The 13,151-nt window shown below is 46.6% G+C and overlaps 1 protein-coding gene across 1 annotated transcript in view; it reads left to right on the top strand.

Annotated features, from left to right (window-relative positions):
* Window positions 1-2,959: 2,959 nt before the first annotated feature.
* Window positions 2,960-13,151, top strand: part of LIMK2 (LIM domain kinase 2) — a 52,073-nt gene continuing 41,881 nt past the window's right edge. Inside the window, exon 1 of the mRNA XM_031443108.2 lies at window positions 2,960-3,123. Coding sequence (XP_031298968.1) covers window positions 3,108-3,123 — 16 coding nt within the window. The 5' untranslated portion in view covers window positions 2,960-3,107. The remainder of the gene's footprint in view (window positions 3,124-13,151) is intronic.

Raw genomic sequence — 13,151 nt, 5'->3', positions numbered from 1 at the left:
TGAATTGAGATCCAGATCAGATCCATACATTGCTGGGATGTCTCTTAAGTCCATTACATCCATAGGATCCTCTTCCATCTCCTTTCTTTCCTTTGCAGTTGATCTGTTAAGGAAACCATTTCATTTGTTCTACTGAGTTTCCCACAGCTCCACTTTTGCTATTTGCATCACTATGATATTAAGAAACGCTTCTTATTTCCTGTAAATTGGTTGTTAAGTCTAGAGGCTTAGCCAGATTCAGGCTTGATTTTTTTTTTTTTTTTTTTGGTAAGACTAGGTCGTAAGTGGTAGTATATGTTTCCTGCATCATATTAGGAGGCACCTAATGTCTGGTAGTCCCTGTTTGTGATGTTAGCAGCCCTTACTGACCATTGTCTAGAACAACACTGCCCAATACAATTTTCTGCAGTTACAGAGATGTTCTCTATCTGCACTCTCCCAACACAGTACCCGCTAACCACATGTGGCTACCAAGCACAGGAAATGTGGCTAGTGGACTAAAGAACTGAATTTTTTGTTCTATCTCACTTTAATTTAAATAGCCACTTACAGCTAGTGGCTATCATATTGGACAGAGCAGATTTATTTACACAGTTTGCAAAAATGATATAATTGAAGATAACAATGTGTTAAGAGCTTAGAAACGAGGACTTCCAGCAGACTGGTACAACAAAATTACAGAAAACATGGGAAGCAGGGGTGGGAGGGAGACATCTAGTGGTAGGAATGGCAGAGTGGTACAGGGGCAGAGTGTGTTTAAGGAAAAGCAGCGTCTTGGAGTGGAGAGAGTAGGGAGAGTAGGTGGTAGGGTGAGGTGTAGTCAGCTCATGACGGCCTGGTTCAGCTATTGTTTTGTAGAGGAGCTACAAATAGGAGGTTTTTGAGCAGAGAGGTGACAGAAACATAATTTTGGAAGATTAATCAGTCCATTTTAGGTGGGACAATTCAGGGAGGGGAAAGATTAGAGGTCCAAGACTGGCTTGGTTTGAAGCACATGGAAGTGACACTGGGAATGTCTGGCTGTGGACCAGTAGGTCAGTTCCCTCAGGATAGCAGAGTCTGAACCTAAGAGTGGTTGTCAGCATCCAGGTTGTCATCTCTGTAGGCCCAGAGTTGATTGTGAGTCAGTCAGCAGGATCTGGCCTCAAAGACTGACCAAGCCATGGTTAGGTAATCAAACTGGACAAGTGACTAGGTGCCAGAAACCCAGGAGGCCTTCTCCCTGCTCAGGCCTTTTCTGCCCTCCAGAACTCCCCTTGGGTTCACAATGACTTTTGAATGTTCTCTGGGTCCACACTGAAAAGATGTCTCTGGGTTATGTCATGTCTACAGACTGCTGTTCTCTTCCTTTACATTTCAACCTACATGTCCGAGAGTTACCTGAACTTCTCTGGGAGGAACTTGGAGTTGTTTATCCCCCCACTCCCTGCTGGTGATAGACCACAAGGCTGGAGATGGGAAAGAAGTAGAATGAGAGTGAGGAGGGAAAAGAGACCTGGGTTCCTTGCTGTGGGGCAGGGGGAGAGGAAGGACTCCCAGGGGTCTTGGTTTCAAGGCTGCCAGTGTCTGGGTGTCTGGGAAAATACAGTGTAACCTCTTTCCATGTGCAGGGCAAGTTAAAGCCCCATCCCTTTTTGCTAGCCATGAGGTGGCCTGTCAGGAGAGCCCCCTGGATCCCCATCACTTTAATTCAATACACAATCTTGTAGCTAGTATAATCAGAGCAGAGGTTTCTTCAGAAACTAAAGCCGACTGCTGAAGAGGGTTCCCAGGAATTAATGGAAGTCAGGCACATCGCCCCCACCGCCCCCTCAGCACTTTGCACACTCAGGAGATTAGGAGCCACCTGCCATGCCCAGAGGAGAAAAATCTGACCTGCATCTGCTTTGCACTACACGGTCAGGGCAGGAAGAAAGAACTGTGCTCACCTTTGCTTACTCCATTGTTGGGACTAGAGGCAGCTGGATTGAACTCTGTCCTTGGTGGAAGTGTCGTGAACCATTTCCTTGGGCCCCATCCCTGTCCCTTCCTGGTCATTTGTACACTTTTCTCATGACCTAAATCTGGTCTAAGGAAATGACAGTTGCCAAAGACCCAGCATGAGAGAATCAGATGGGAGGGGTCTCAGGGACCAGCTGATGTGGCTGACCTTCATCACACAGAGGACCCCAATCTCCTCCCAAACCCAGTGAGGGGAAGTGGTTCTCAAGGCACCTCATCCAGCAATGAGCTGCCAGAAGCCATCCTGCTGTCTGTCCTAGGACCTGGTCTAATGCTCTCTTCTCTACAGAGAGGAGCCCCAAAGGCAAATCCAGTCCACCGATATATTTCCTTTGGCCCTTTTGGCATTTTTAGAATTTGAACGTTACCAACATTTTTAAAAGAGGGAAATTTCACCTGAATACCTGGATTTTGGCTTGTCTTTGAAAAATTGGAAGATCTGGTGTTCTGGATTCATTTACATACTTACTTGGTCTGCTAAGGCTGTGCCCCTGAGTGTCAGCTTGTTCACAGTCGCACAGACAAGTGGCTTCTCTGAGCTGGAAGCTCTTAAGAAAAGCTCTCCCTCAACCCCAACAAAGCTATCTGTGTGGTAAACCTGGTTTCTCCATATTCTTGATTCCAAATACTCAACTGGAAAGAGCTTTAAACAGGTGGTTAAGAGTCTGCGTTCCCATCCCAGCTCAGCTCCTAATGAGCTAAGCCATTTTGAGGTAGTTGAGCTTGTCCGCTCTGGTTCTCAGCTGTCTGCATTTGTAAAATGAGCAGAGGGTCCCATGTGTGGCGATCTCCAGCCTGCGCAGTCACTCTCACCAGCTCGGGCACCCACAGAGGGCGCCGCTCGAGCTATGGGGGCTCCAGGGCCGCCGCAGAGCCAGAGCCAGGGGTGGGGCCTTCTCGGGGGCGGGGCCTGGCGGCAGCTGGGGCGGAGCTTCGGCGGGCGGGCCCCGGTGCCAGGTGCGGTTTGGTCCTCCCCGGGCGCCGTAGGCGGCGCATCCTAGTCGCCCCCGGGGCTGAAGATCTCCCGCGCCTGAGGCGGCGGCGGGAGCTGAGCGGAGCTGTCGTGGCTCCCGCCTCCTCCTCTCCATTTCCGCGCCCCCGGGACCATGGCCGCGCAGGCGGGTAAGGAAGGGCCGCCCCGCCCTGTGCCGCCGTTATCTCGAAAGCCCGGGCCCAGGGCGCCCTAGGGAAGCCGACTGCCTCTCGGGGGTTTCGGGCTGAGTGGACCCCTGTGGGGCCCGGCTCCTTGGAGAATTGGGGGAGTGAGCACACCGCTCCCTGAAGACTCGGAGGCTGTAGGGGGCGGCGGTAGAAGGCTCGCGGAGAGGGCGGGCGCATTTGGGTTGGGCGGCTTCCCGCGAGTTGAGGTCCCTGGGAAGAACGGATAATGGGGGGCGTTTATTTTATTTTATTTATTAATTTTTTTTGGTGGACCTGACGAGCGCAGGTCCTCAAATTAAAACTTTTTCTAAGGAAGCTGAGAAACCCGGTTTCCCTAGGAGTGAGGGTTTTGGGGAGTACGAGGAGTACAGGATCCTCAGAGTTGGAGGCAGCTCTGAGGGGACGGAGTTACCCCGGGTTCTGGGTTTTCTGCGGAAAATAAAGGAGAGTGTGACTTTACCCACGGGATCCAAGGCCCCCTGGCGGGTATTTGGTGCCTACGGTCTCCTGGGACTTGGGGTTCTTCGCAGGAAATAGAGCAGTGTGGACTCTCGGGGTTGAGGACATGATTGGGGGTAGGGAGAGAGCAGAGCCTTCTTCCTGGGGAAGGTAGGCCCCCGGGGGACTCTGAGCCGTCTCATGGTCTCTCTGAGACAAGAGAGGAATGTGGCCAAAGACTTTTCTGAAGGAAGTGTCTAAGGGTGAAGGGTAGCTTCAGGGTTAGGTTAGCTGGGCCTGCGATCCCCACCGGTCACCTCACACCACCTGGCAGCTTCCTGCTCTCCGCGCCTGTTCCCCCAGCACCAGGGACTTTCTGTTGCCTGTGTCTCCCAGCCACCTGTGTGAGTGGCCTAGCCTCTAGGTCGACCAGGGTCAGCATCCAGAAGCTTTCTAGAGCTGCTAGGAGGGAATAGTGGAGGAGGGAGGCTGTCCTGGATATCTGCCCCCGCTTCCTGGCTTTCAGCCTCTGGACACTCACTTCCTCCATCCTGAATACAAGGACCAGGCCACCACTGGGTCACTTCCTCACCGTGGGAGCATGGGATTTTCTCTGCATTCTTGATAATAGTCTCCTGGTGAGAGAGGGCTAGGGGTAGAAATGCTCCCTGTGCTTTCCTCTTTTACTTTTTTTTTTTTTTTAGCTTCCAGGGTTCTTTAGTTCAGATGAGTTCCTGTGACATTTTTTGGCCTCTGGGTAACATATGTTCACTGTCTTCAACCTTGATTGTCAGAAACTTGTGAAAGATCTTAGAGTGCAATAGTGTTTATTAGATTTTTCTCTGAGTGAACCAGAAAGTTTGTACATTCTTCCATAAGAATATTTGTTGAATGCTTCTGTGCCATGCACTTAGCCAAATACTGAGGAGTATAGTGATGAACAAAATGGACACAGTCGTTGCCTTTGTGGCGCTTACAGTCCTAGAGATGGACATTAAATAATTGAGGTAACAATTGAGAGAAATGCCATAATAACTGAGATGAGCAATTGAGGTAAGTGCTCTATGAGTGGATAGGGAATACCTTCCTGTAAAAAGTAAGTTTTTGCTGACCCCTGAGGATGAGTAGAAGCTAGTCCAGTTAGGAAAGGGCAAAGAACTTTCCAGGCAGAGGGAACAGCAAAAAAAGGTAGGGGGGCATATGATGCCTTTGCAGAGCTGAGCGAAGGCCAGTATGGCGTTTTTTTAATGGGGTGAGGAGACTACGGTTCCAAAATTACTTGTTCAGGGTTCCATAGCCAAATAAATGGTGGTAGTCAGAGTTCATATTTTCCAGCTTCAGTTTTGGTAGTTCATCCTCTCTGTATTGCAAACACCAGGATGAAGTTTCCCGTGGAGTCAGAGAAGGAAGTGGGACTTGAAAGTTTTTACTTGTTCTGTCTGAGCTCTGTTCCAAGACAACTAGATTCCTGCATAACAGGAGAATCAACAACAAAGAAATCAAATATTTACTGAGTATCTGTGATGTCTCAGGCACTGGGCTAGGCCAAGCATTACCTCTTAACAAATTTTAACAGATGAAAGCAGGGAGAGGGTTGAGATAATGTAACGCTCCTCACTTTAAATGTAAAGAAACTGAGGCCCTGGGAGGAAAATGGATTTGTCTAGGGTCACTCAACTGGTGGTAGAGCCAGGACTAACCTAGGACTTCTCCAGTGCTTTATCCAATATTCCCAGGGTCTTTGAGACATACAGAGCCTGGCACACAGTAAGCCCTTAATAAATATTTGTGGAATTGTATAATACGTGGTTTGTGCCTTCGAGAAGTTCACTATTTAGAGTCACTGAGAAAAATGGACAAATGAAGGCAAGCGATTTTAAGGCTTGTAGGGGGTAACATTATGGAATTTCAAAAATGAGGGAGAACTTCATACATTCATCCCACAAATATATATTGAGTTCCTACTGTGTGCCAAACACTTCTAGGCTCTGGGGGATACAGGAGGTAGCAAAATAGACCAAATACCTTCCCTCCTGGAGTGTATGATCTGGTGGTGAGAGATAGATAGTAAGTAAATATATGAATATTCTACATCAGGAATAAAGGCTCTGAAGAGAAATGAAGTATGATAAGGGCATAGGAGCAGCAGGAGGTCAGGGAAAGTTCTCTGGTTAATGACATCTGAACAGAGAAATGAAGCAGGGGAGTGAGCCATTTGCACATCTGAGGGAAGAACATTCTTGACAGGGAGTAAAAGAATGAGCAAGAAGGAGGATATAGCTCAAGTGGAGATCCTGGGTTCACTCCCCTAATCACCGCCCCCTAAAGGAAGAAAGAAAAGAAAGAAGAAAGGAAGAAAGAAAGGAAAGAAAGATTGAGCAAAGGCCCTGAGCCAGGAGTGTGCTTGGCATGTTTGAAGAACAGCAAGGTGTCCAGGGTGGCTACCAGATTTGGTCAGGGAATGCTTCTTGAAGGAGGTAAAGTTTGAGAAGTCTTAGGTAGGTTTAAAAAAGGGGGGAGGTAGTGGCAGGATGATATCCTGGTAAGGAAGAAACTGGGAGTAGGATTGCAAAGGCAGGGAAATTCAAGGTCTTCACAAGGGATGTTGAATTGATATGTGTGGTGGAGGCAAAGATTTGGAGGTGTGAGAGTTGTAGGAAGTAGAAGATAAGTCTGAGAGGCTGGGTGAAGCCAGACTGCAGAGGGTTTAATGCCAGGCTTGTAGAATTTTCTGATCTGCAGTAGAGACCATAGATTTAGAGGTGGAAAGAGTCCTGAGGTGGGCATTATTTATTTATTTATTTATTTTTGTAGACTGTCAGTCTGGCATTGGTGGACAGGGTGGATTGGACAAGGGTGAGGAAGGGCACCAGTTGAGAGGTGGGTACAGTGGGCCCTGAGCTGAGGTTGTTAGTGATAGGAATGGAGGAGGAGGCACCAATCAAAAGAAATGCCTCATGTCATGGGCAGGGCAGGATGACTTGAATGACTGAATATGGGATGAAGGAAGCAAGGTAGGGTCCAGGAAGGCCAGAAGGCTTTAAAAGCTAAATAGAAACCCATTGTGTTCAAGAAGCAGTGTTAGGCTTTCCACATTCCTGGTGGGTGTCTGCATCTTTGGGAGGCTGGGCTGATTTCCAGTCCAGGGCTGGCTTCCGATCAATGCAAACTTGGGGAGAGGGGCTCGGTCTCAGGCATACTAGGAAGGGGTGGGGCCCACCCCCTAGATGTCACTTCAGCATTTCATAAGAATGGGTGTGGAGCTGTAGCCATCTCTTATAAGTCTATATTCTCTCCCACTCTTTACTTTTTCTTTATACAGGAGCAAGAATTAGACTCTTATCTATTAATTCACATCCAACAGTAGCTAAAACATGAAACCGTTGCCTGGTTCTATTAAAGTATACCTTGAGCATCCACCCTGGGATTCTATTTTGTCAGATCTTTCTGCCTGTAGTTTATTTTCCCAGGAAAGAAAGTCTAAAATGTAGTTAAAGACATAGACTTTGGAGTTAGCAGACCTGTGGTCTGATACCAGCTCTAACTCTCATTAGTTGAGATATCAGTTTCCTTTTCAGTAAAATGAGAACAATAATAGTCCTTCAGTACTAGTCCTTATTTCTTGGAAGCTTCATATTCAATTAGTTCATGCTTGCGTAATGCTTAGGACACTGCTGGGTCATAATTAGGACTCAAAGTAGTTTTTCCCTGCCATTGACAACAGGTAGAAAACTGCCATCTGAGAATGTGTGGATTGGTTAACCAGTCCTCCAATGAAGAGATTATTTACAGGCCTTCCCCTCAATAAGAAAATGCCTACTCATTCACAGCTAAGTCAACTTGAGGTTGGAAGTGAGAGCCTGAGTGCCCGAAAGCCACAGGAACCATCTGTCTTAGTTCCTCTACCACGTGTCTTGTTACTCTAACAAGTTTGCCCTGCCCCCAGCACCTGGTTTGTCCTTCTCTGCCGCGTCTTATTTTTCTGTGTATCCTTGTCACCCCACAGGTACTCACCACGGGCCCCAGAAGTGCGTGGCCTTGTCTTGCGCACGGACACATAGAAAACATTTGCTCAATTTGTTTTGAAACACTTCTTTCAAATTTTAGACATTAGTGTATTTAGTGCAACCTTTCCCCCTGCCAACCCCTTAGATATATGTGAAAGAAAGAAGAAAAGCTACTTACAATTCAGTTGCCAACCAAGTGCCAGGCACTGTGGGAGGCATTTTCACATATAGTATGTTTTTTCTCTTAATCCTTCTGGTAATGCTGTAAGGCAGGTGGTATTATCCTCTTTTTAAAGATTTAGAGACAAGGAAGGTGAAATAGGTGAAGGGGATTAAGAGGCACAAACCTCCAGTTATAAAGTAAGTAAGCCACAGGGATGTAATATAGCGTACCAGGAATATGGTCAATAACATTGTAATAACTTTGTATGGGAACAGGTGGCTACTAGACTTATCGGAATCAACTCATAGTGTATGCAAACATCAAATCGCTCTGTAGTGCACCTGAAACTAACAAAATATACGTCAACTGTATTTCAATTTTTAAAAAAAGTTTAAGAAACAGACTTAGAGAGGTTAAATAATTTGCACAAGGACACAGAGCCAGGTTTCAAACCCGGGTCTAACTCTGGTTCTTCTGCTTGACCTTACACATTTTTCCTAATAAACAAAAGGGCGGAAGAGAGCATTGGCAGGAATGAAATGTGCTGAGATGCCTGTGGCTGTGCCTTAACCTGAAAAATGAGAAGCCCCTGGTTTGGTGTCACAGACTCTCAGAGTTAGAAGGAATAATTTGATCCCTCTTTTTATGAAGGAAGAATCTAAGGTCCAGAGAAGTCCCAAGGCTCCTTTAGAAATCATGTAATCTTTCTTCCTGAGACACTCCCTTTGGTAATATTTGATAAGCTAGCAAGGAGGAAAACCCTTTGGGATACAGGGGAGAGTATCCAGAGGAACATTAATCATTTTTGTTAGCCTTGTTGGTAGTCACTTCATTAAAATCTGATCTTTTCTCTCTTGGTTGTACCCTACCAGTTGCTGCCCTGCCCCTCTGCTTCCTCTTTATCCTGGAACAAGTGGGATTTATATACCTGACCTGCCAGTTCCCAGGGGGCCCAGCAGTTACCATACTTGTTGTTTTGTGCTGCACTGAATTGGTTGGGTTTTGTTCCTGGTTTTCATTGTCTAGTGGAACATGAGAAGCAACCAGAGATTCTTCTCAAATGAAAGGATAGGGTCTATGCATGTTGGTTCAGGCCAGGCTTTACGGTCTCATGAGCTCTCAGTGCTTGGGGATTTCTCACCACTTTGAAGTCAGAAAAGGACTAGTTTGCAGAAACTCAGCTCTTAGACCAAGATTAAGGTGAACATTAGTGTCTTGTGGGAAATATACTGGCTTTGAGCTGGGGTACCAGGCTGAGCCCTTCTGCTGAATACCTGTGTAGTCTTGAGCAAGTCTCAACTTGTCTGAGGCCATCTAGGGTCATGAAAATGCAGCAAGTCTGGTAGTCTCAGAACTTGGGTTTGAGCCCCTCCTGGACCAGCTTTCTGGTGGTTAGACAACTCAGTTCTCTTTCTTTAAGTCCATTTTTCTTTCAGGAAAATGAAAGGGTTGGGTTCGAGTAGGTGACTTCTAAAGGCCCTTCCAGCATTATTAACCTGCCACCCTGGTGCCTGCCCCAGTGGATTCAAGGATTGTTTGAGGGTCACATAGCTGATTATTAAGTTGGCAGAGAGAAGGGTATATAAGCTGAATATATTTTATACCAGTATTTGAAAAAGATCCTAAAGGTGAAAACATTTGTAATGAGCCATTTGTTAACAATTCTCACCTTGTTTGCATGGTACACTTACAATTTCTTTAAAACAACAAATCCCAATAATAACTGTGAAGGCATGGTTTTCCGATTGTTAAACACCTAACAAGGGCTCCATATTGTTTGAAACTGCTGGGGACATTTACTCAGTTAAGTTCCCTTTCTGGACTCTGACAATCAATAGCTACTGTTGATAAGTCTGCAAACAGGAGAGGTAAACAATAGAGGGAGAGTGAACAGCCTGGTACGATGCAGTATTTTCTTAGAGGAAGAATTTCCCAGACTGACTGCACTCTTGATTGATCTTCCACTGGACCTCAAAGAAATCTCCAAGACTTTATATTATTATGTTTCGCTTATGTTTCCTAGAATGAAGGTTGCATGAGGGTTAAGATCATTGACTTTAAGGGCTGTAAGGGAGCTGAAGAGGCCACGAGTATTCTTTGGAGGAGAGTCTGGGCTTGGGACCCTGAAGGCTCTGGGTGAACAGTCTTGCTCAGGTACAACATGATAAACTGTGCGTCTACATGTGACTTTATTTGGGGGAGCCGGAAAACATTCTGGATGAATCATCGCTGCTGCCGTTGGAGCTTATCTTTGGAAATTACCTTTGTAGCTGGTAGTTGTTGGATCCAGTTTTCCAGTTAGATTTGTCACACAAAAGAGTGTCTGTTCTGCATCAGGCTTTATGCTAGGCCCTGGAGATTTGAGGATGATCGAGATGCAGTCTTTGCCCCTTGTGGAGGGAGCAGTGTTGCAGAGAGGGAGGGACTGAAGGAGACAAACATAATAAGCTGTAATTACAGAACAAATGATTTAAAACAGGTAATAGAATGAAACAAACATGCCTGCCTTTGGAGGACCATCAAGGAAGGATGGAAGTTTGATTAGGGGAGGAAATAAAGTATCCTAAACACACAGAGTATTTGAGGTGTGAATGTTAGAATGCAAGAACATGAATATGTGTGGCAGGAATAGAAAATAGATCAAGATGTGACCAGTGCATCTCTTTGTAAGGGATGATGAAAGATAAAGGTTCTTTGAGGCCGCCTTGTAGAGAGATGTTCGTTCCTTCAGTTAATGTTTACTGAGGGACTGTACTAGGCCAGGGACTGGTCTTGGTTCCCCTAGTCCTTTGGAGCTGACAATAGCCAGCTTAAATGATGTGTGAGGGGTTTGTGTTCCTGTCTCAGGACCTTTGCACATGTTCTCCCCCCCCATTCCCAATCTCCAGTTTACCCTTTTCTCCTTTTTGCCTACTTAATTTCTATTCAGCCTTTAGAGCTCAGCTTGGAAGTTACTTCCTTAAGGAATATGTTCTTGTTTGCCCTACCCCACCCCATTTACTTAGTTATGAACTTGATGTTTTCTTCATACCACTTGCCTCAATTATAATTAAAATGATTGTGTTATTGTTTAATATCTGCTCTGTGTTTAATCTCTCTCTTGTTTGCTGCTCTTTCCCGAGCATAGTGTTAGACACGTAGTTGGCGATAAATATTTTCTGGAAGATTGACTGAAGCATGTCCATTGAATTTAGCAATAAGCTTTCATTGTTGACCTTGGTGAGACAGTTTCAGAGAAATGGTAGGGGTGGAAGTCAGATTGCAATGGATTATGCAGTAAATAGGAAGTGAGGAAATGAGGGCGGTGATGTGTAGACAACTTTTTAATATGTGTAACTGTGCAGTGGGGAAGCAAGTGTGGTGGCCACAGGAGAAAATGAGGTCCAGAGTTCTTTTAATGGGACAGACTTGAATTTATTAAATGACAATTGGAAGGAGTCAGTGGAGAAGGGAGTGGTGGTGGAGATAATGGTGAGGTGGGACAGGGCAGGACAGGAGCGCCATGTCCGGCAGTTGAGTTCTATAGACACTGGGGTATCTGAGTGAGCCAGCCAAGACCGTGCAGGATGCCAGGAAAAGACGCCAAAGACCAGAACTCGGGCTGTGCTGAAGGACAGGGAAGGACTGGAGAGACGTTTGGAAGGTGGAGCCAGAGGGGTGTGAGAAGAGGGAGTAAGGGGCTTGATTTTTGTGCCCCTCACACCTGGCGCAGAGCGGATGTTAAGTGTTGAATGGCTTTATGTTTCTTAAGACTGGAGAGCAAGGCAGGCCCTGGAGACATGGTGTGGCCATGACAAGTTATCTCGACTGTCCTCACAGTGGAAATCCTGGTTCTTTTTGAATTTTGGAAACGGCCAAAAGTCACTCAGAGCCAAGAAGTTGAATTGTTGAGTAACTGGGTGGTCAGGTCAGAGATTGTTCCTTTTGGGTTAAAAAGTAAAAACAAGAAACAAGGTGTGGCTTAAAATAATGAGAATTGCTGGGGGTGGGGCTCAGTGATCTAAAAGCCTTTCCGTGTAAGAGGTCCCAGAATGTTTTACAGTGGTACCTCAGAAGCTTCACAGATTTGGATGTCTGTTCATTAAAAACCCTCTCATTAATTCTCTGTCTCGCCCACTGTCCACAACCCAATTTGAGTGAGTCTTTCAGACTTTCTGCCTTGGAGTTAGTGAGGTTGATGGTGCACTGTCTAACAACTATCACCCCCAAACCCAAAAGGCTCCAAAAAGTCTAAGAAGTTTAGATCCTGGGGGTGATGAGCATGTACGGGAGGGGGCGGGTGGGTCGCGGTTGTCTTCTGCCAGCTTGTCTAACCCTCCTCCGGGGCATGAGGACAGCTGTCTGTGCCCTGGCTGCCCCAGAATGCCGCCAAGCAGTCTTGAAGTGCCCGGAGCCGCGCATTGTCTATTCATGGCCCCTGTGCCTGTGAAACAGGGTCCGGTGACTGTCACTGCGCCTGTGGCAGTCTGGAGTTACCAGGAGAGAACAAAGCTGCATACACGAGGCGCACAAGAGAGTCTTGTAACAACCATGTCCCACTTTCTAGGGCTGAGTCAGGTAGCACAGCTTGATCTCAGCTGTCTTTATTTCAAGAAGTTGGCATCTGAGCCACACCCAGGGGTATTGTGTTCTGTCCCTTTTGGAGGGACACAGGCCGACCCTGTGCCACGCCCATGCTAATCTCTCAGTCTACACAGTACTTCCCCATCCTCCTTCAGCCTTTGGTAAACGTTCCCCATCTTTCAAGGCTCAGCTGCCCCTATAGACACTTTGCTGGCTCCCCCAAGTGGAATGAGCAGGACCTAACGCAGGAGATCGGAACAAGCATGGACTTTAGAACAAGCCAGGCCTGAGTTGGGATGCTGGCCCTGCCCCTTGGCCTGTCACGCCCGCCCCAAGTTTCAGTTCTCTCGTTCGTTAAATGAGAATAATAATACCTGTCTCACCGATAGTTTTGAGAATTAACTGAGATTAGGTCTGTGAAAGCACCTAGCACAGTTCTCGGCATGTAGGAGGCATTCGTTAAATGTTTGTTCTTTCCCTTCCACGCTCACAACTTCTTTCTTTGAACTAAAATTGCACTTTGCTTTTGCTTCTGAAATAATATCTCGGTGAAAAATTATAATGTGGAAGAATGTTTCTTTGCGAGTAGATTTTGCTCCTCGAGGAGCAGGGATAATTTATCCAACGGCCTCCAATGCAGAGCTTGGACCCATGGGTGGAACAAGAGGACCCATGATGTTGGTTGAATGCACGAGCTCCTAGATGGAAAGTCTGCACAGCCAGGACATTGGGGGAACAGGAAAAGGCAGCAGCACATGTAACCCAGAGAGGAGACGTTTCTGAGTCTGGGTCCTGGTTGGGGATGGTTGTAGGAAAGG

Source organism: Camelus dromedarius, chromosome 31 (assembly GCF_036321535.1).
Source record: "Camelus dromedarius isolate mCamDro1 chromosome 31, mCamDro1.pat, whole genome shotgun sequence".
Taxonomy (NCBI): Eukaryota; Metazoa; Chordata; class Mammalia; order Artiodactyla; family Camelidae; genus Camelus; species Camelus dromedarius.
Note: the sequence above shows the minus strand (reverse complement) of the source record. Positions and strands in the feature narration are given on the sequence as shown.